This window comes from Theobroma cacao, chromosome 3 (assembly GCF_053813885.1).
Source record: "Theobroma cacao isolate CCN51 chromosome 3, ASM5381388v1, whole genome shotgun sequence".
NCBI classification, from domain to species: Eukaryota; Viridiplantae; Streptophyta; class Magnoliopsida; order Malvales; family Malvaceae; genus Theobroma; species Theobroma cacao.
Genome location: NC_142641.1, coordinates 2,017,306 through 2,040,764, shown reverse-complemented (window position 1 = coordinate 2,040,764; position 23,459 = coordinate 2,017,306). Strand labels below are relative to the sequence as shown.

General features: G+C 34.4%; 2 protein-coding genes across 2 annotated transcripts; one reads left to right on the top strand and one right to left on the bottom strand.

Moving 5' to 3' along the window:
• Positions 1–499: 499 nt before the first annotated feature.
• On the bottom strand, positions 500–8,494 carry MSH2 (MUTS homolog 2). The gene is made up of 13 exons (XM_018118396.2): positions 8,277–8,494; positions 8,111–8,160; positions 7,864–7,896; positions 6,114–7,187; positions 5,257–5,811; positions 5,073–5,183; positions 4,889–4,978; positions 4,730–4,801; positions 4,473–4,583; positions 3,745–3,871; positions 2,500–2,702; positions 1,964–2,116; positions 500–1,066 (listed from the first exon to the last, which is right to left on the bottom strand). The coding sequence occupies exons 1-13, from the start codon at positions 8,323–8,325 to the stop codon at positions 866–868; spliced, it is 2,829 nt and encodes a 942-aa protein (XP_017973885.2). The 5' UTR covers positions 8,326–8,494; the 3' UTR covers positions 500–865.
• A 6,908-nt stretch (positions 8,495–15,402) lies between these two features.
• Positions 15,403–17,347, top strand: BRC1 (TCP family transcription factor). The gene is made up of 3 exons (XM_007036363.3): positions 15,403–15,454; positions 15,678–16,910; positions 17,060–17,347. The coding sequence occupies exons 2-3, from the start codon at positions 15,831–15,833 to the stop codon at positions 17,123–17,125; spliced, it is 1,146 nt and encodes a 381-aa protein (XP_007036425.3). The 5' UTR covers positions 15,403–15,454; positions 15,678–15,830; the 3' UTR covers positions 17,126–17,347.
• The last annotated feature ends 6,112 nt before the right edge of the window (positions 17,348–23,459 follow it).

Here is a 23,459-nt window from a genome sequence, read left to right as displayed (position 1 = left end):
AAAGGATCTTATGACGAGTGGACCGCATGTCCGGACGAGGGGTAGGGACCGGACCTGGTTGGTTCTATCCTCTACGTACCACGCAGATAATCTGTTCAGACAGCCCGTTGAATTGCTAGTTCATTTGGTCCAACACATTGTTGTTGAACTTGAACCCTGTTTGGTCAAAAATGGATCCAAACTCGACAATTTGGCAGTTAAATCGAGTAAGACTTGATCGAAGTCATTCAAAAGTTTTTTTTTTTTTTTTTTATAACTCATTCAAATTTCATATAATTAATGAGATTTAAACTTTTTTTAATTAAAAAATATAAATACATCAAAAATAAAATTTATTTATATTTCTCGTGATTTCAATTTTTTTTTCATATCATTAGTGATTTTTTCCCTTATATTTCAATTAACATCGAGTCGATCGGGGTATGCAAAATTGATATTTATAATTAAGCACCATGTTTGGTTTTTTGATACTAATCTTAATTCAAAGGGAAGCCAAAGATAAGGGAATATATGATCCACTAAAATTCAATGCAAGCCAGGGATTCTACATCTCTTAATTCCTCAATTTAAACCTAGGTAAGAAACTACTATTTACATCAAGAGGCACCCCATCACCTCTACAAAAAAGGAAGGGAAGAGAGATAAATAACAGAAACCCCGGTACTCAGGCTAAGGTCAGATATGCCACCCCGGAAAGAAGACAGCAGGGCTTCTGCTGCTGCTTCCGGTGCCATTGTCAAAGTTTCTGTTTGTACAAAAATGGGAAAGGAGTGCTTGACACAAAGCCATTTCACAATAAACCATTAGAAACATTAACTTCACTTGTGGTTTTGCGGGCGAAGAGGGTACCTTGAGTTGGGGGTAACTAAAGGAATTGCCGGAGCCAGTTACAGTTTACTGCATCCTTTTCTAAGTCACCCCTTAGCTTGTTTACTTGTTGCAGAGCCTGCTTCAGGTCCATAGACTCTAATGGCAAATCAGCAAAGTCCTTCAAGAACTTGTGAGCCTTTGCAGCACCTCTAGACATGTCAATAGGATCACACTCTCGCTTCCTTTTAGAACCTTCCTGTAAATCGTAATTATTAGAATCCAATAACATATTCCAAGCAACTAGTCTTCCAGATGAAAGATGGCATTCATTTGCACCAAAGTTCCTCTTCAAAAGTATATGCAAAGCAGATGAGAGGAAACTATTTCTAGAATGAATGCTAAACTTTACAAAACAGTAAAAGAAAACAGCTATAAAACTCATGAAAACTGTGATGTTATAGTGAGTGAAAAATTTTTGGTTCAATCACACGTTATCATTCGGGACTTTGTGTCAACTGTCAACTTGCACTCTGGATTGTTAATTTGAAGTGTTTAAGCAATGAGAAAAGTGGCAACAGGCACCTACTCTCCTAGGTAAATGATAATTTCCTTATCTTCTAAATTACCCTGTAGTTTGCCAACACATTGTATCTATCAGCAAAATATTGGCATGATTTGCAGTCGATTGTTATCTTCTTGAGCTATAACATGTGATACAAACAGCAGTGAATATCATTTCTAAGATCACTTCAATATCAGACAACTCTTATATGACAGTATACGCACATCACATTTGAAGTGAAAGGATGGTGCACTTGAGCGCGCATGCACTATCATGGAAACAGTTTCAGCAACTCAAGTGGCATAACATTAGTCCTGCCAATTCTAGTAATGTAACTATTATCAATGCTATTAATTAATTAAAGGGAGGCATCCAAGACCAGAAAGCCAAAGTTGATCGATCAAAAGAAAAAAGAGAATTATATAAAAAAAAAAGGGAAGCTGGAGTTGAAGCAGCTAACTAGCTTAGACCACAGTTGAAGCAGGAAAATCAGCTAAACGAAGGGTTTGCATGATCAGAACCAGATTGAAGGCAGATTATAGCCCTGTGACAAGAATTATAACAAAATAAATAAATACATAATGGCCGAACCTCTTGTCTAGCATCATTGGAAATGATTGAAGTTGGCGAGAAATCTTCCAATTCAGCAGCCTTTTCTCTTGCAAGGCATATAACACTTTCAGGAAAGTTGGCAAATTCTGCTACATGAATACCAAAACTTTGATCACAGGCACCTGGCTCAACCTGGTCATGTGTAGGAGTATAAGTGATTGTCTTCTGCTAAATGAAAATACACACCACAAAAGGCACCAATAATAGAACAAGCTTTAGTAGATTAATTTTGGAAATGATTATGTTATTTGCCTCCAAATAATGAATTTGGCTAATCCTGCATTGCTAAATTGATAAATTGACCCCAAGCTAATTATTATCTGCTTGCCCTAAATACAAGCATTAGCCTGCTCAGCACTCTGGCCATGCCTAACGTCAAGAGATTTATGGGGCAGGAAGTATAGGACCCTGGAAAGGACTTGACCAGAATCAAAAGAAGCAACATTTACCCAACCATTTCTGGTGGGTTTCATGATCCCATGGAAGGCCTCATAACTATCAATCTGTTAACCCACCTTGTACAGCATTGTCAATTTGCGACTTGATGAGTCAATGTGAGCACTAACATGATAGTTTGCCACACCAACAATCTGTTTTGCCTGTGGCTCATCATTGACATTTTCATGAGTTAATGCAGTCAGTTCATGGAAGTGTGTAGCGAACAATGTAGGTGCTTTGATCACTTCAACAATATGCTCGCATATGGCCCATGCTAAACCTGTGAATTAGGAATGAAGTCACAAAAAACAGATGACCATGGTGACAATAATATACAATCTGCAACTAAAACTGACAACACAATATACAGAAACTTGTGATATGCATGTGATGCATGCACACATGTCAAATGTGCAAAGGGGAAAAGGAATGGAAACTTTAAGGAAGTGGTATATCACAGGAGATATTGTTTGGACAATGCTTTAATTACGTCTTCATCCGACATTCTAACTATACAATTGTTTTTCTCCTTAACCATATCAATTGTGAATGTACCACTTTCAAGTAACTAATTGAATCTTTGCAGCTAACAACGAGAATCGAATATAAGAATGCAGACACATTTTATTCAGAAAATGATGATTGCATCAAAATACACACGTTAGTCATGCAAAAGTTTGACAGATTTTACGGGAACCCAGGTATTAGTTGAAGAAAGACCAGAAAAGCATTACCCAGTTCAAAGTGTTCCAATCAGGCTAAATAGATTAGGCATGCTTCCTAAGCTTATGTGAACATTGGTGTGAGTAAGAATGAATTGGCTAAAGTCATCATTCGATGGAAAACCCTCTGCAGTCCAGTAGCATAACCATGGTACCACATAGACAATGGTGGGAATCAAGGATCCAGTTCACATCACCATGAGGGTTGCCAAAAAAAATAAACAAAATTAGGGTGGGGTGGGGGGTCCAGTGGAAAAAGAGCTTGAATGGCAGTTATTGATGTGCTTCTACTGGGTAAAGGACTCAGACCTGCATCTCTTATAACTAACACAGAATGACTTTCACATTCATCAACTATATTTTGAGACGTCTACTATAAAAATGTTACATGGGCCAACTAAAATCCTCACCCATAACTACATTCATTTATCCAACATACAAGGCAACATAATACAGTTCCGCATGAAGGTTAAGCAGAAGAAGGCTACCCCATCTTATTGTCATCTCTACATGCAAAATTTGGGGTCAAAGACAGGAAAGAATACAAGATGGACAGATGGAGCAGAAATTGTTAGAATAATGTTCAAGAACGAAACTAACCAAATCCATCATAGGTTGATGTTCCTCGCCCCAACTCATCAATGATTATCAATGACTTGTCAGTAGCTCCTTTCAATATTGATGCAGTTTCAAGCATTTCTTGCATAAAGGTAGAAACTCCACGTAGCTACACAAGAAGAAAAATATTGTTTAACCACATCCTATATCCTTCTCCTCATGGATCTCAAGAAATATATTCTGCTGACAGAAAAAATGAATTTGCCTTATTGATTGATTGCAATATGTAATCAAGATACAATACCCTATTGAATTAAAATTTCTTTTTTGAAATAATTGCATCAACATTTGAGAACATTTAAAAGAAAGCAGAAAATGAAAACATATATAATTGTCCAAACTCAACTACAACTTGCATACACAATGCTCAAAGATTTGGCTGGAATGACTAGAAACAATCAATAACTTGAGAGATTAGGTGTATGTTGTGTATGAGCAGGGGGGCATGCTTATGAGCAAAAGTGAGCTATTCCCAACACTTAAAGCTTCCAATCTTTGCAACTGTTTCAGCAGGAAAACTTTACAATGGATGAAATAATAATTCTTAAAGAAGGGAACAGGGAGTATAAAATGCAGAGGGTTTACATGAAAAAGAAAACACAATACTGATGAAGAAAGCATTTACCAAGCAAGTCATAGCAGACTCAGTTGGCTATGCCAAGTTTATCCAAAAACGTTTAAACTTTAAAATTATGTGCCATGTAACTTACTTGGCAGTCACCAGCACCAACACGGGCAAAAATGCAGTCTCGGACAGAAATGCTAGCTTTTTCACAAGGAACAAAAGAACCTACTTGTGCCATCAGAATGTTGACACCAACCTGTTCAACCAAAATAGATACAATGCAATGAAATTTTTTATAAACAGATCCAATGGTGACATCTGGCATATGGAGCAGAAAGTCACTGCTTATTTAATTAGATAAATTTGAATGAGAACTATGTAACTGTATCATTAAATTAGCACCTGCCGGATGAATGTTGATTTTCCACCCATATTAGGCCCAGTGATGATCTGGAACCAGCTCTTTCCTCTTACCTGTATCATATGAAAAACAAAGAGCAATGAGTCACTTCAATTTGAAGAAGCCAGAAGCTTCTGGTCCTGGATCACAAGAATACTCACAAGTCTACAATCATTTGGTATAAAATTCACCCAGTCTTGCGCCTCCACACAGGGATGTCTACTTCCTTCTAATACAATATCTCCTACATCCTGTTATATCATGAAAATAACCATAACGTAAAGCAGTGGACCTTATTAAACAAGAAATACAAAATATCAATGCAAGAAAGTAGTGAATATATACCGCTGGAGTAATTTCAGGTCTTGTGTATGGGGTAGGGCAACTAGAAGCTAAATCAGCAAAACTAAGCAAGACATCCAATTCGGAGAGCAACCCAGCTAAGGGCTCAAACACCTGCAGCATGAAACATCTCAATAAAAGTTCTAAAAGGCGAAAGAAGCAACAAGGTACAAGAAAGCACAAATACCTCAGAGAAAGTTGCTGTAGTTTGAACCACTCGGTTGACTAGTTCTTTTTGACAGTTCTTATACTCCTCAAGTACCTTTTGGTACTGGTCCCCCAACTTTTTAAGCTTTGTGCTAGTGAATTTAACTCCATCCTTTCGAGTTTCAAGAATAATAAATTGGGTGGAGAGCTTTTTTCTTACTTTTGGCTCTTCTTTCTTTGTAATTCTGAAAACATGTCCAAACTGTGTGCCCTTATCTAACTTTAATGCCTTGTCTACTGGCAGATCAAGATCAATAGCAGTTTGTTTATGTAAGTTGTGTATTTGGAGCTCTAGTGACTCCTGCTCATTTTTTAGTGCAGCTAGGGCATCATCATAACTAGGTGAAATCATGTATTCCCCATTTTCAAGTTGATCTAGGTCAACAGAAGTTTCAACAAGAGAAATGAACTTGTTCAAATGATCGTCGTCAGTGAAGAGCTCAAAAGGATCCAAATATCTTTCCCTGATCAAGGATGAAAACTGTCCATCATATTTTTCCAGGGCACTTTTAATGTAGGGAATTCTTATACTTGACTGCATCCAGAAACATGAAACAAGGTTAAAATGGATGAAGGTGCAAATAAAAGATAAAAAGATACACCTACAGACTGGTGTAACTCTAGTTTATGACTCTGCACACAAACAAGTAAGAATAAAGAAAATGATGTAAGCTCTCCTCTAAAGTACTGCAAGACAAAATTCTAAAATTAGTGCCAAAAATGCACATAAGAAGTTAAGTTACAGCTCATAACCCTTTACCAAATCATAAGGTGTGGAGAACACTAAAAATTATTTCACAAAACATAAATCAGCAAGATCTTAGGATTTTAATGCACCTGATAAAGTTTTACAACATGCTGCAAACCAGCTCTTGTCTTTTCAATATTGCGCATAAGTCGCTCAATATCTGAAATTCTTTTCAGATGCTGCCTCAAAGCTTGGCGAAGCTCGGTATCCTCCACAAAAGCTTGTACCAAATCTAGCCTTGAGTTTATCTCACTTACATCTAACAAAGGCTGTTTTAGCCACATATGAAGCAACCGCTTACCCATCCCAGCGGTACAGGTTCTATTCATAAGACCAAACAAACTAAAATTTTTGTTTGCATCAGTTCTGCTTTCTAGGACATTCAATGCCCTCATAGCAGCAGAATCTAATCTCATGTAGCTGCCAAGATTGTATCTCCGGATGCTATAATTTCCATAATTGCCTTCATCTGCCAGTAGTTCTGCATAAGATAGTAAGGCTCCTAAAGCAGCAGGTGCAAATTCAAATCCAGAAACCAAGTCTCGAACTGGTTCAATGGAACCTTTGATTAGTCTGCCAAGATCCTGAACCAGATCCCTTGCTTTAAACTCAGTTTTCTTTCTCTCAGTTACCATAACACCACATCTGGTCAAAGCATCATTGAGAGTTCTACATTCACTGGCTTTTCCACTCTCTATGGGCAAAAGGCATTCCTTACAACCGAGAGCAACCAAAGCCGACTCTGTATTTGTAAAGTGACTATCATCAAGAAATTCAGCCAATCCAAGTACCCTCTTCGTTAAATCAACATAACTGAACCCAATAGTGCACCCATTTTCACGGAAGTTAGGAAGCAATGCAACAACAACAGGTGTGTCCTGCATCTCATTGTTGGCAAACAGAACATCTTCAAAACTGCCCAGATTCCCAGGACTGCCACTTTTCATTAACCTCAAATGGGAGCCACTGCCTTCATAGAGCTCCAGAGTGTGGTCTGTTCTCTCCAGGAGAAGATCACGAGCAATTGTTTCAAACATGCTTTTACTAACAGTTACACTTGAAAGGCCATCAGAGCCACTACCCAGTTGCCGGAGAGCAGTAGTAGTGCGGTAATATGTCTTTGCAATAAAGGTTGCATTTTCACCATGAGCAGTATAATAATCCTGTATATTTACCAAAAGATTGTTTGGGAAAATGGTGCATGAAAGGAAAAAAAGTTTAAATGTAGCATTCCGAACAGAATGATTTTATAAAAGTTTCATAAGCGTACATATATAAGAATGCCTGAATGTCTAGTTTGCTTGTATATTTTCACAGGCACGATCGCACATTTTCACATTCTGACTGACATGAAAGTTGAAAATGATAGACGAGCAGAATGGAAAGGTACATATAAAATCAAAGAAACAAGTATGTTCAGGAATAGAGCATTGGAAATAGCAACCTTAGCATAACATAAATGACTTTGAAAAATATTTCCCAGCAACCAATCCTGCTAGGTTCAACTCTCAAAAATGTTATCTTCTTTTTTCCAAATTTCGGATAATATATATATCATATAAAAGAAGAAGAAAAAACTTAGATAAAGTAATAGTTATACGCACACCATATTTTTAGGAGTTACATTCTATTCCTTCTATAAACAACAAAAAAAAAAAAAGAAAGTTTTGATTTCAAAGACAACCCAACTGGCATTTCTTAATGATGGGGGCAAAACAAGCACCCATTATAGAAAAAAAGCCTTTAAAAGTTATAATCATAATTGAAGTGAAGACAGCATAACAATTTACAATCAATAAAGATAATAACAATAAATAGAATCCAAAAGCCTGAACTAACCCGGCGATCAAAAAACCGAACTGCCCTTGCATCCTGTAAAGAAAGAGGTCAAATAATTTTTTTAAAAAAAGTAAAGATCAACTTTAATTTTACAAACTATTTTACTGCAGCATTCCCCCCTTCCTCTCCTTTTTTTTTTTGTTTCATTATATAATAAACCAATAAACACTACCCAAAAAAAACCCAAAATTTCTACCTTAAATTCCAAAAAGAAAAACGAGAGAGAAATACAGAAAAGAGGGCTTACATTGGGTAGGGTTTTGAAGAAAGAGAGAAACCCTTGAGCCTGCTTAGCATCTTTTAACAATTACCCAAACAAAAACAAAGGTAAACAAACAAATTTCATTATCAATCACCCAAAAAGAATCAAAGCATTTTCTCTAAAGAAAAATAAAAAGGAGTGATTGGGGTACCTAGTTTGAGCTCTGGAAGCTTGTTTCGTTCATCAAAATTTTCATCCATTTCTGAGACAACTCACAGAAAAAAGCCTTCTTTTCACCTTCTAAGCCAAAAAAGAAAACTAAAAGTGAAACCTTTTCGATTCTGTAGAAATAAAAAACCCAAAATTAAGCGCTTTTTCCCTCTTTTTTCTCTATGGCGGGAAAGGGTTTGGCGGGGTTTTAGGAAGGGGGCGCGTCTTCTCCACTCTCTTGGTAACTCCTCAACTTTCTTGGGTTCAATTCGGGGCAAGCTGACCCGACCTGATTTCCTTCTCTCTGGGCCCAAAGTCCTATCCTGGACTGATATTAAGAGGTATGCTGGGCCTCATATAACCCAAACAACCCTTTATTTGATTTGAAAAGCACAAAACTTTGAAGAATTAATTATTAAATTGCTTGTACCAATATATTGTATAAATCCATTTATGGAATTAAAAATCTGTCACGGTCAATTTATACAATAATAATAATTTTTTTTATAAAAATACTAATTTAATATGTATTAATATTAAAAGTTAAATATAAATATAGAGATGTATCTTTTCTATGCAAAATACAATGATTCAATTCACAACAAAAACTAATTAAATATCAACATCATATTTTGTTAACATCGAGAACACCCACTTTGCAAACTTTTGTAAGTTCATCTACTAAATCATTCGCATGGAGGCTAAAGTACTTGTTAGAGAAATCATTGGTTATATTTGCATACGAGAGATGAAGACAAACTCCAAAGTTGAAGAAAATGAAAGGAAGAGAGCTGCTGCTGCTTCTTCTTCTTTCTTCTTTTTTCCGACAAGTGGAATATATTAATTAAGGTCCACTTAACCATGAAAGCAACACAATGTTTTGGCAGATCTGTTCCGAATCTGCAGCAAACTTCATCAAGACATTTTTCCATGTCTATTGGGAGATTTCTAGGTAAATGATTTTGTGCTGGTCTTTGTCATGCCCAAAGTTAATCTTATGCTGTGTGTTGTGTTTTTCCTGCTAAAGGTTGGGAATATTTGGTGGTGTACTTTCTTTTCATCCAAACATTCGATCTTCGATCTTGGTGGTATATATTTGAAAAGTATATTTGGATGTTGATTGCAGGAAAGATTACATAAATATTAAACCGAGTCTATCATAAATCAAAACTCGTATCGGTATTACAACTTTCACTTCTAAAAACAACATGAATCCATTTAAAGAAAAAAAAAATTCTAAAACCAACCTGTAGATTGTGTGTTTGTCTAATCATGCTCACACAGCATAAGATTGAAGAAACTAATGTATAAATATCAAACTGAATCTAACGTTGTATTCCAAATCAAGACTCGCATAAGTGTTACAACCTTCACTTTCATAAAAATATGAATTTATCTAAGAAAAATCCTGAAAACAACTCGTAGATTAGGTATTTGTCTAATCCCACTCATGTAGTATGAGATCCACCCAATGTACATGTACCTTCTTACTCAAGAGAAATGGATTTGAATCTCTCATCCTTATATGTCAATATAAAATAATAAAAGAATTAAATCGATTAATAAGAACAAAATTTTGTTTAAAAAAAAAAAAAGGAAGAGAAATTTGCATAAGTAAATACGACAAATAAGCATTGCTAATGATGCAAAAGATAAGAAAGTAGAGAATATAAAAGAATTGAATAGGAAAGGAACAAAAGAAGAATATAGAAGAAAGGTTTGGGTTAATATATTCATATTCCCCATTATAAGCCACTCAATATTATAGATTTCGCACATGCATGTACAATTGATATATAGTTGGGAATATATTGTTAAATGATAAAATAAAAATTTAATTGCAAATTTATTAATGTACATTCATGTAAAGATAATCAAGCTAATTTCAATGGAAGTAAATCAATACTTGAAATTTGGAATTTGTTTTTCTTTTCATAATTATATATATATATATATATACAGCATTTTCAGTGTTTCACTTTCCATCAAAATCCCCCAACCGTACGTCCTCTCTTTGAATGTCCTTTTAAGATTTTCTCTGAAAGATACTCTTATTCAGACACCAAATACATAATACGTCATTTAATGCATTTAACATTATTTGTATTCTCAAAACCAAATAAAAAAAATTTAATTATTTTATATACGGATGATAAAATTTTCATAAATGGATTTATAAAGTTCCTGATATTTCGATAATATTAGCACATGTTAACAAACTCTAATCCACATTTATGCAATTATTATTTAATTTTTATATATAAATACATTTTTTAAAAAAATCAACAAAATAAATTCGTTCCTAAAGTTTTAAAATTTTATCATTAATATGTAAACTTTGTTTTTTTATGAAATTTCTTGTGAAATTTTTACGCACTTTTTTTTTTTCCAATGGATGGAAATTGGAGATAATTAATTAATAGAATTGGAAACAAAAATAAAATTGGGCTCATGATTTCGTAAGAACAGTACCTGGAACTGCAACCCAGAAATCAATAACCTTTCGTACTGAAAATTGTCTGAACCAACAAATCAAAAGTTCCTTTTGGTTTTTGAATTTAAAGAATCTATTGATGGAATCAGGACTTTGGCTTCACATTTTTCAGCATTAAATTGTTCTTATATTAACCTTTCATGATACCATATAGCCGTACCCTTCTGCAACTGCAGCATGGACTTTTATCTATTGGTTGTCCACAAGGGAATACCCCTGGATTGTTAATTTTCCTTTGTTGAGTTTTGTTTTGTTCAAATTAAAATTTAATTATGAAAAATATTTGTTTATCCGCAGTAGGGGAATTCAAATTCGTCTCTTTAAACAGATAAATAAAAATAATTAATTACAACTTAACGCTTGACTGTTAAATATCTCTTATTCTAGTTTAAGAGGAACGAGTCGAGAGATTTTTCATATGTATGAAATCATAAAAATTTGATTTATGGATAAAATTTTATTTTAATTTACCCGACAACTAAATTTGGCATATAAATAATATTTTCAAATATGCACTGATTTTTTGGGTACAATTTAATTAGTTTTTATTTAAAATTTCACAATTAATTAAGAATCTCACAAATTTCACTTAATGAACTCCACTTAAGTCTTGGATAGAAAGAAAATTACAAGATCAAAAGCCAATGGTCCCCAAAAGAAAACATTTTTAGTCATTTTAATTGCTTTGAAATGCAAATGTCATCCAAAAACTAACATTTAATTTATTAATAAGTGCACGAATCTCTTTACTTAAATAGGTAAGCTCCACTCTATAATCAATTAGTTTTAAATTGAATATTCATAATATTAATAAAATGAATATCCATTTCTTAGCCTCGTCTATGATATAGTCATATCATAGAGTTGGATATAACAATTAATGGTGCCAATTTTAGTACAACATGACATGAGCTAAGAGTTTAAACAAAAGAGCTTAAGTCAGATGTCAAATTAATAAGAAAAATCTAACATATACTAATATATAAAAACGACACCCTTTTGTTTATCTTGTCTATGGATCATACTATAAAGTTGGATATGACAATGCCATCAACTTTGGCACAAAGGGAGCTAATTGTATTTAGCTCAAAGAAAACTAACCATCATTAAAGGACAAGCTACATCATGCAGTCGAATATATATCATATTTTTAACACTACCGTCAATTTTGATGAACAACTTTTTTTTTTCTTTTACGAATATTATTTTATTTTATTCTATTCTAGAATTTGTCTCGTTAATTTTTACGGTATCTCAACACAACATAAAACAACGTAGGAGAAGACAAGGAAAGGAAATGAAAAATTCCTCTTTCCTTTTGGCAAGACCATAAACGACCAAATGCTTAAAAATTGTGTTATCTATCTCAATTGGCAAAAAAAGAAAACCAATGTCGTTTTGGGGTGTTGCAATAGTTAAAACGACATCTCCATTGGTGCATGTGTGAGAATATTTTGGTAAGAATATCTATCTATCTATCTATCTACATATGATGAGTCCATGGCGGCATTGGCTTTGGACATCGTAGGAAGCATCGAATCATGCGTTGGGCCCTCTTAAAAGAAAATTAGCAGCAACAAAAACAGTTACAATGCCATGAAAACAACTTTATGGGCAATCTAATCAAATTGTGACAGAAAGATGTTATAATGCAGCTGATAAACCTATCTGATTCCTTTTCATTTTAGACAAAGGGAGACATGCACCTTTCTTGATATGGCCCAAGGTGGGCACAATTCACTTGTATCAGAACCACTCCAATAATGGAGATAACATGAAAGATAAAAAGAAAGAGAAAAAGAAACTCAACAGTTAGAATCAAACAGGTTTATATATGTTAAGTCATATTATCCTGTTCGCACAACTTAGGATTTGGCTCTCTTCTATTATTTTTCTGTCCATTACTTGTCGATGTTCGTATATGTACAACTTAATAACGAATTATAAGATAATTATACGTATATTATAAAGTAATAGACAGAAAGAAGATTACACAGACCTGCATGGACAACCTAGACATAGTATGATATTGTCACAAAAAACATTAAATGGAGTACTATGTTTGTTTTGGTTGGTGTGGTCTCCCCCCTTTGTTTAATTAGATCAAGTTGATGGAAAAAGGGTAGGATGGTTTCTTCTTTTTTCCTCGGTTGGTTGGATGGGGCCGGTGACCTTTCTGGGTGGGGAACCCTAGCCCTTTTCCGGTGTGGCTAGCTGACTCTGTAAAGTTATATATCATATGTGATTAGGTCCACAGCATTGCTGTTCCTTCAAACCATGCCCAGTTGGAAATCATAAACAAAGAAGATATTTTTGATGAACACCATAAAGACAAAAAGCGCAGTATATAAACTTTCTTTCCCATCACGGCAACATTGCATCACTAGCATTGCAATGGAAGGAAAAATTCTATTAATTAATGTTATTTTTTTTCCAATAAACTCTATTAATTATAATTTCCAAATAAACTCTATTGATTAATGTTGTTTTTTTTTTCTAAAATACATATTAAAAAAGCTAATTGTTGCACTGATTTTTTTAGGAGTTGCGTGAGGTTTTTGTTTATGTTTTCGGATATGTTCGGGGTGTTGTGTATGATGTTACTGACTTTGCATTGTGATGTTGAATTTGTAGTGGTGAGCATATCTAATTTAGGTATTGGGATTAATTTCGATGTTTTAACCCTAGTACCGATCTTGGTAAAAATTTTCATGGCTTAGCAATAAAAAAACACATAATTTCCAAATTAATAGAAGAAGTTGAAGGGAAGAATACATTAAAGGTCTTAATTCATTATCCTTTGCATAAGTTTGAAAAGGGCATTGTTTGATAATGAAAAGTTACCCTGTTTAGTTAGTGTGAACAAGTTATAGTCCTACAAGTTACCTAAATGTTTGGTCTGATATGGAAAATGGTTCATCCCCTAAAGGGAAGACTCAAATTCAGATGAACCTAGGGGGGGGGGGGGAAGCCAAAGGCAAAGTCAAAATAGATCACATTAAAAAGAACAATCATAAATAAACCAAAATGGAGGGGGATTTTGTGGTATAAAATTCAACCAGAAATAACAACGTACAATACGCAAAGGAAGAAGGACTCAAAAAAGGAAATGAAAGTACTTAAAACTAACCACGACTTTTAGGGTTTTATGCTCTCATTATCATCCACTTCCCAAATGGTGCATCGATCTCATACATCAATCTTTCTTTCTTTCTTTTTATTTTTTTTTTATAAAGTTTTTCTTCATAGTTATCGCATCTTTGAAAGCAACCTAAGAACAGCCAAGTTCATCTCTCTCCCATATCATGTGGTCCTCCTAATCCTGCCAGCCTAAGTCAGTCAGCTAGAGAAAGAAAGAGAAACAAAGGAGAGAGTAAGGAAAGCAAGAAAGAAGGAGAGAGAAAGAGGGAAAGAGGGAGTACCAACGTGTTTATCTAAGTGGAAACAACGGCAGGCATAAATGGAAAGAAAAAAACTTGTGTCAAAGGGTGTGTGCCAAAAAATAGAGGTAAGCAGCTGAGCAGAGAGAGAGAGAAAGAGAAGGGAAGGGGGGCTTCAACTTTCAATATCAACAAACAACAGTAGTGGACAGGACTATTAATAATCCAAAGGAAGAGACAGATTTTGTAGTTATGGCATTTTCTCATTGGCTAGGGTTTTTCCGGAGGGGGGGCGGGGGTGAGGGTACTCTTGTAGGCTGCAATGATAGTACAAAGCACAAGCAACTCTTTCTTGACTTAATGCATGTCCTTCCTTAATTTGAGTGAGAAAGAGAGTGGAAGAGACCCTTTTTTTTATTATATATATGACATTTCAAAGAAAAGCTAAACAGATAAGCACGCATGGGAGAGGGAGACCAACAACATTCTCGCCTAGACTTGATGGACTTGAGAGAAAGATAGAGTGAGAGAGAGAGTGAGATGGGGTCTTTCTCTTTTTGGGGAAAGCGACCCAGCTATGCTAGAGATGCCCAGTCAAAGGAGCATTGCCTTTCATGGCAGGCCTCGCAGTTTTTTGCCCATTTGGAGTGAAAAATAATTGTCCTGGGTTATACCAATAGAGCCACGTGTTTCATGTACATGTGTATATATATATATATATATATATATATATATATATATATATATATGTATTGTTTTTTATTTTCCTTAGTGTTACCGATCAAAGAACCGATCCTTAACAAAATTACAACTTCACAGTATGTGAAGAAATTATTGATTAATGGAGAGAGTGCATGCAAATGCAAGTTCTAGGTTGATTCGAGAAGAGTAAAAAACAGAAAAGAAAAACCTAAAAAGTTGAAGATAAAATGAGTTCTCTGTCAATCTCCCACCTGCTACCACGTGAAGTGGCACAATACTAAGTGTTTCCTATCCACTCAATTCCCACGATATCGCTGCCCTTGGACTCTTTCTTTCATTTTCATGGGTCCAATAGCACTCCATCTATGAGAAATAATAATAATAACAATAATAATAATAAAAAGATGGAAAAAAAGATTAAGAAAAAGATGGCTCTTTTGTCTCCAATAAATTCCACCTCTTTGGGTTCTTTAGCTCCACACAACTTTTATTCAATTCCCTCTCTTTCTCTCTTCATACAAAGACAGTCACAACCCTTATAGACATAGAGTACATCAGCTCCTCTGCTGTCTTTCTCATGCTGTAGTCCTTTGCTTGACAGGGGTAAATAGACAAATTATCTCTCTCTCTCTCTCTCCCTCTCCCCTTTTCTAAGACAGAGTAAAAGATAGATACATGATGATGAACAGCTAAATTTGCTGCCTTTCCAAATGCTAGTTGGCTAGCTCTGGCTTCTGAGGGCGTGGAAAAAGAAGAAAAAAGAAAGAGAAAAAACACACATGGGGTGTTTTAATTTCTCACTAACACTGATTTTGTGCTTGCACAGGTGAAACTGATGCTGAGAAACATGGAAGTGGTGAAGCTGTTTTCAAAGGATACACCTTAGAGATAAATGGTGCATGTGTCATTCTCAAGTTCTTAGACCCACCATCAAGCTCTTGAGGCTAGGGTTGTCCGGTGCAATTTACTAAGCTCTAAGATGTTTCCTTCCAACATCAATCGCTACAATGACCCAATCGCTTATATCGACCATTCAATTCTCCATAGACATTTTCCCAATGACATTATTTCATTCTCCAAACCGGAAGACCTCCCTCTTTCCTTATTTCATTTCCCCTCTCCCTGTTATAATCACTGTGAGTTAGAACTAGAAGAAGACTATGGTGTTTTCCTCCCGCAACACCATGATCTGTTACTTCACCAGCAAACCTTGACGACTGATAATTCAGTTTCGGATACAATCATCATCATGCCGGATCATTCCAGCAAGAACGAGGGGTCAACGATAAACTGCACCAGAAAGAGCCATAATGCCACCGATCAGCAGATGGAGAAAAAAAGAAGTTCCAAGAGAGATCGGCACAGCAAGATTAATACGGCTAAGGGACCGAGGGATCGGAGAATGAGACTGTCTCTTGAAGTTGCTCGAGAGTTTTTTGGTCTGCAAGACATGCTAGGCTATGATAAAGCTAGTAGAACTGTCGAGTGGTTACTCATACAGTCAAGGTCAGAAATCAAGAAACTAGCCAGAAGCAAGCTATCCCAGATGAATAACAGCTGCAGCGTTGCAGCTGCAAAGAGTCCCTCTTCAACTTCTGAGGGTGAGGTCGTGTCTGGAATTGATAAGGCAGCTGTCGAAGGCAGCATCTCTAAGGGGAAACCTTCAACGAAAGAGAAAAAGGTTAGACAGCCACGTAAAATCACTTTCCGCCCTCTTGCAAGGGATTTAAGGGAAAAGGCCAGGGCAAGGGCGAAGGCTAGAACAAAAGAAAAGACCATGCGGGCTCAAAGGTTCGATGAATCAAAGCTATGTGACGACACCCGAAACGATGATCTGAATAAATTCAGTTATTGGAGCTCCGTTGAGACTGGTGAAGAATCTGGTTCTCAACATCACATTAGGAACCCTTCCTTCCAGGCCGCGGTAGCTGAGGTTAAAGAGCTTAGCTCCCGCGACCGTGAACACATAAGGATTCATGGAGACATGGGTGATGAATCCTTAGCAATTATGAATAATTCCACTTTCAATTGTCTACAAAACGCTGGAATTCACCAAGAGGTAAGTTCTATTAGCAAAAGTTTCTTGATTTTTAGCCAAAATGTTGCAATTGATGATACATAAAACACCCACATAACAGCAATATTATGTCTCCAAGATGAACTACCTGAATCAACTTTCTTGACCAACCCATATTTTTGTTTTTGCAGCATCAGCTCACAAGCTTCCTATCCTTTGGCAAATCATGGGACTGCTACAATAATCAGAGTCTGTAACAACTTGGTTTATCTCTTACTTCTTCAGTTCTTTGATGTGCCATGTGGATAAATATTAGAGGCATGCTATGTTATTGCTTTCTTTCTGTTTGGAATTATATGTAATATGGACATGTTTTTCTTTTTCTTGTTAATCTATTTGGAATTTTCTTATGGACTCTTTTGTCAATGATTGTTGTGTGTAATTATCTTTAGAAAAAATAATGTCATGCTTTCCTTGTTTCTGTTCTATGCATTTAAATATAGTATCTTGCTTTCATTGTAACCTTAATCAGAACAATAAAGTCAACAGCTTAAAGGGTTAATAACAATTATAAAATTATTTCTTTTGTGGGCTGCTATTCTGCTAATCAGGATCAATTTATTTATCTGCACTATCAGCTTAAAGCCGCCATGCCAATGAAAACAATTGCCTTGAGTTTCTATATCTGGATTCTACTGGACATGTTTTCATGCTGTTTTTTTTCGTTTCAACCAATTTATGTATAAAATTCCTCTCTTAAAACAGTTGTTTACTATATATGTGCCTCATGCTTGTTTTGCTCTCTCTTGTGGGCTGCTGAAGTAAGTTCAATAAGTGCATTCCAACGAAAGAATTCAGCTTAACTTTTAGGAAAATGATTGAATAGACGCATGGATGATCCACTATCCCCTTTCAACTAATGTTTTTCCACTTTCAAGTCATGTTTTCGAAGTCTATGCGTACCTAAGAGGAGATATTTCAACATATCAATCATCTCATAGTATTGGATACTACTATATACCTTAAAGGTGCACAGCAAAGACATATATATGCAGTAGAAGTTATTGGGATTGTAAGTGAGCATATATAATAGGATAGTATAATAAACATATATTTCTTGTCTTGGAGTGGACATCATGAGTTAAGATGATTGGAGCCGCAACGAGGTTGTGCACGGTTTGGGGCTTTAGTTTGCTGATGAGTCGTTTAAAGGGGCGTTTTGTTATGAAGTTGCAGAGGGATACTTCTTTTTTGTGTAACTTAGTCTTTATCCCTTTGTTGAGTGTACTGTTCATTTCTTCTATTAATGTTATTGTTGCCTTTCAAAAAAAAAAAAAAAAAATTAAGTGGAGCCATTCAATATGGTCATAAAATTAAGCACAACATTTGCACATCAAATATGCTATGAAATAATAGAAACTGAACTGCTTTTGGAGAGTTCATCATTTAGAGTTTGAACTTCAGTGGACAATTTCTTTTTTCTGCAGTATCATTTGGATTCTACTAGCGTTAACCCTTCTAAGTTTCTTTACATATATATTACTAGGTGAACTTCCCTAGCTAGCAGTTGTAGGTAAGGTTCTTTGCAGAAACATTCAAGCATACTAAACTTTCTGAATTCCTTGCATCTAGTTCTCAAAGAGCATGCAAGACAAGCACTTTAAGTTGCATATATGTAGCATGTAAGTTCATATTTTCTTTGGAAAAGAAAAGATCAGCATTTACCTGTTTTGTGTAAAAGCCTCTAAGCATGGTTAATTGCTGCATCAGCTACCTCCTCGTATTCATAAATGCTGGCAAAATACCTGCTATGGGGATATCAATCATACTATATATGCAATGCATCCAGGTTTCTAAGTGAATAATGCAAAATATAATCAGCTAATGAAGCATTCCTTAATCAATATGCTGTTCAGTTTAGAAGATTGTATGTATCAGGTCTTTTAAACTGCATATTCACATTGGAAACTGTTATATCTAACCTGCAGTCTCCATAAATTGTAATATTAATATAAAATTAATTAAAACTCTTGAAAGAATTAATATATTTGACACCTACAGTCTTAACCAGCTTATGAGTTTAATATAGGTAACAGTTATATAGATATTAGGTAGCTAGAGACATCTCCTTCATTTCTGTTAATTACTCTTACGGCTTATGGCAAATCTAGCAGTTTAATTAATTAGCTACATCTTTATAGCAACATAGGTTAGAGTATTTCATTGAATCCTCTTTTTTTCCACCAGACGGCAAATCTGAAGTTTTCAGATAGGGATGCCATGTATTGAATCTAAATAGTGAAAGTTTTAACTTACTGCTTGTAGCTAGAAGAAATTTGTCTCTGTCATAGCAAAGCCAAAACACAGATTGATCTGCCAGTGCCTCAATTTCTGGATTAATACATCAAAAGAATGCATTATGGAGAGCTATTCTAACATTCTTTGAGGAATATGACATCATATAAAGGCAAAACATTTGTAGGTCTCTACAGGTTATTTAGACTTTCTATTAATGTGATGAACCTAGAAACATATACTGAGGAATTGATCATTTTGAAGGCTATATAAACTTAATTTTATGATTTTATATTGTTTATAGTTTAAGTAAAAGTTAAAGGGGATGATCAGAAAATTGACTGAAGAAAAGAGAGTAGAAGACTTTCCAACATTATGAGAAAAACAACATTAAGCATTTCAAGGCTTAAATTTTATGGTTTTCTGTACTTTTCCCGTCTATATATACATATAAATTTAATCAAAAATGTCACAACAAATGCTGAAGAGAATGCATCCAAAGTTCTGAAGTTCTTTGGTTAAATAACTAAAGCTATCACTTAACAATTTTATGAGACATTGTATCGCGTGAAAACTCTCTTTGTACTACATTCTAATATTTATCTCTAAAGGGGTTGACACTCGTCCATGTAACAAAGACGAACAGCAGCTTAATCTTTCATAAAATTCTTTGTTTTTTAAAAAAAAAAAAAAAATTCTACGCATCAGAAAAGCTTAATGTATAATTCCCAAAATAATTGCTAAACACAATCTTCTTCCATCCTTAGAAATCTATTAAAAAAGAAGAAAGTTGAAGAAAAGCATGATTGGCCTTATTTCTTTCATGCACTCAACCAGGAAGATTGTTCCACTCATTTAAAAGAGAAGGATGAAGGTGAAGAAAGGTAATCTTCCTGCTCAATAATTATATCAACTACATATAGGCATGCATCATATGGTATATTACAAAAATTCAATTAAATGTTATAAAAATTTCAATTAATTGTTCTACCTTCTCATATAAGCTGAATGTTTAATATTTCCGATTAATTAATGTATTTATATATTTCAACATATTTTTGAAAAGTTAATGAAGCTGACCTCTGATAGAGTATATATGTAAGATTCAGGTCATCCAGTCATGATGACAAACAAAAATCAAGCACAAGTTGAGCCCACCATCTTGTGCAATGTACCATGGAAAAATATTAAAGGAAATTAAAAAAAAAAAAGAAACCCCTTCAAATAGTTGGACTTGTGGCTTCCATGTCTAATGGAATTAGCTTTTCAAGGAAAAACAAATGTCTAATGGAATCAGATGAACAAGACCTGACTCTCTGGCTTAGGGATCATAGCTTTTTGGGTCCTTTTCTTCTTTTGTTCCAAGACATGGGGTCATTTTTTCAGTGTAACCCTGCCTAAATATCCTTTATAAATTTGAACTGCAGCAACTGTACTTTGGGGTCATAAATCCCACCGAGGCAGTATGATAAAAGTTGTATCCAGCAAAACAAGATATATTCCACTATGATTTTTCCATTCTTGCACTAAATCAATATCTCTGTTGAATTAATTTCTATGTTGCATCACCCTACCAAAAATTGTGTGTAACTCTATAGGGGAACATGATTTACATTTAGAACTTGAATTTTCAAGTTACAGAGATATTAAAAAAATGGGTTACGGTCAAAAAGAAAGAAAAAGACTATCTCCTTTCTGTTACCCAAACCTGTTTGAAAGAAGGGACACAAAGAAATCTATAAATTAAAGCATAATTTATGAATTAAGGATATTAAGGTAATTAACTAGAAGACATAATCAGGAGAAACTCACCATTGATGCTACACAAAAAAGTTTCCTTTTCAATGGGTGGTAGGCCCAGGGACGAACTCAAGAATTTTTCTGAGTGATGCCATAATTAAATTTATTTTGACTTGAAGTCTTTGACTCTATTTTCTACAAAATTACAAAAAAAAATTAATAGATTCATTAGCATCATTAATTACATAAAACTCTAACATAAGTAGTATAATTAGTAAAGATTTTTGACACTTTAGTGGTGTCATCTGACACTACTTCACTTTATGTTGATCTACCTTCGGGTAGGCTTCCAGAGGAAGCAAAGTAAAATATGTGGAAGATAAAAGGAACCTGCAAACAAAAATTTTTTTATATTAATGCTGATTTGTTTGTGTTTGTCTAATTGTTTAAAGAATGTGATTTGATATGTAAAGGAGGGAGAGAAAAATAAGAACAAAAAAAAAGAAAAGAAGAAAGATATAAAGAAGGAAAAGAAACCAATCTTCCATGAATGAAAAGACATCATACTCAACCTTACTTTTCTCTTAGTCATATTTTATAAGAGTTGTGATATTACATTAATTCATGTGCATGTCTTTCCTGGAAAAGAGAAAAGGGGGGTGGGGGGACAAACTGGGTTTTATTTGTAAGTGCAGTTGCACATGCATTGGGTATTTTATGTTGGAACAAAAATCCCATGAATTTGCTTTGATTGACCCATCCTTTGTCAATTACAAAATAAGAAGAGAGAGCATTAAAAGGAATGAACTCAAATTACAAGCATAAAGCCTATTTCATCAAGGATGGAAAACAGAAGGATCAGAAAAAATAAATCAGCTTATTTCATTAATGTCAAGTTGTTTGTTGAGTTTGCAACTATAATGCCGTAATCTTGCAGCAGGTTAACACGATAGCAGACTTGAATCGACATCGATTGTTTTTTCCTTCAATATTATATATAAAATTTACTTTTTAAATAAAATAAAATGAACCGAGATTATAATATTATAGAGCTCGTCCCTCGGTGTGACATAGGCAAAGTTATAGACAAGCTAAATACAAAATATGTAATTAAAAAAATAAGACTTTCAGTAATTGTTTCGACTATTCAGAAAGATATATATATATATATATGTATATGCATAAATACCATGTAAAGATCTAGTAGCTAGCTATCCAACCCCTCATTCAAACATCTAACCAACAGAGAACCCGGCCTTAGCTTGAACTAAGCAGAGTATGTGATCCATGTTATAGCCAACAAAGGCATTTTTTAACTTTACAAATAGCTAATGGCTCCAAAGACTATGATCAATCTTAGCTTTCTATGACAGGGACAGGAAGAAATTAATTATATGTAATTCAGAAATAAATCAGAATCAGATCTAATTAATGTACATGGAAGGCTTTGTAGTGTCCAATTAAGTGTTTAGAGGTTAAAATATCATAAGCACATTTAACATAAAAAAAAAAAAAAAAAAACAGAAAGAGCAAGTCGAACCGATTTTTTTAAATAAGCCCTAATAAAACAAGTTTGGTTTATTATTCCTTGTGTTTGAATTATCAATAATTTGTGTTACCATCAACCTCTTACTACATGATGCTCGAATTCCTTCTGTGTCTCTTCAGATTTCCCCTAATATATAAAGAAAAAAAAAATTCTTCGTACTCTTATTATTATAAATAGTTAATTACGTTAAATGACAAAAAAAGAAAAAATGGTTTGATTTTTCTTATAAAAGAAAAATGTGGCCCAAAGTCTTTAAAAGGTTGTGAATTGATGGCAGAAGCTCGAGTTGGAATAATATTATTACAGAAGCATTTCCAAAATTGACTTTTGGGGTTGCACTAGCCCTTTTCATAATTCATTCTGTAACAACAAATGTACTTTGCATCTCTTTATTAAATTAAATTAAATTTTACTGTTTAAAAATTTAAAGAAAAATACAAAGCAACAACGCCATGATTCTAGTGCATAGCCTATTGACTTTCCACTACAAGAGAATTGTATATTTTTTTTACTTAATTATTCATGTTCGATGAAAGTACTTTCTACTTTTATTTATCATCGATCTTTTTTATTTTTGCAGAAGTAGGTACGTGTAGACGCTATATCTAGAACGAAAATGCATGATCCGAGCATCTTAGACATGACATTACAATTAAAAATAAGATGCCGTGTTCAATCAATCACATAAAATGAGACATTACAGTTGTCAGGCGAAAACAAAAAAAGTTATAAAGCAAAAGCAATCAAAATGCTCAATAATTTAAAATTTGACGATACCGATCTATCCTGAAACTTTCTTATAAAATTATTGATTGAAGTGATCTTTTAATATCATTGGATTTATCATCCATACAATTTAATCAAACTTTTTAGAAAGTCATGGTTGAAAACTTGAAATGCAAGTTTTAGATATGGTTGATGCTTTTGGGTCCCTATAACTGTGACTATAACTTACGAATTACTTTACCGACGTAAGTTACAGAGCTTACCAGTGGGAAATGTAACTC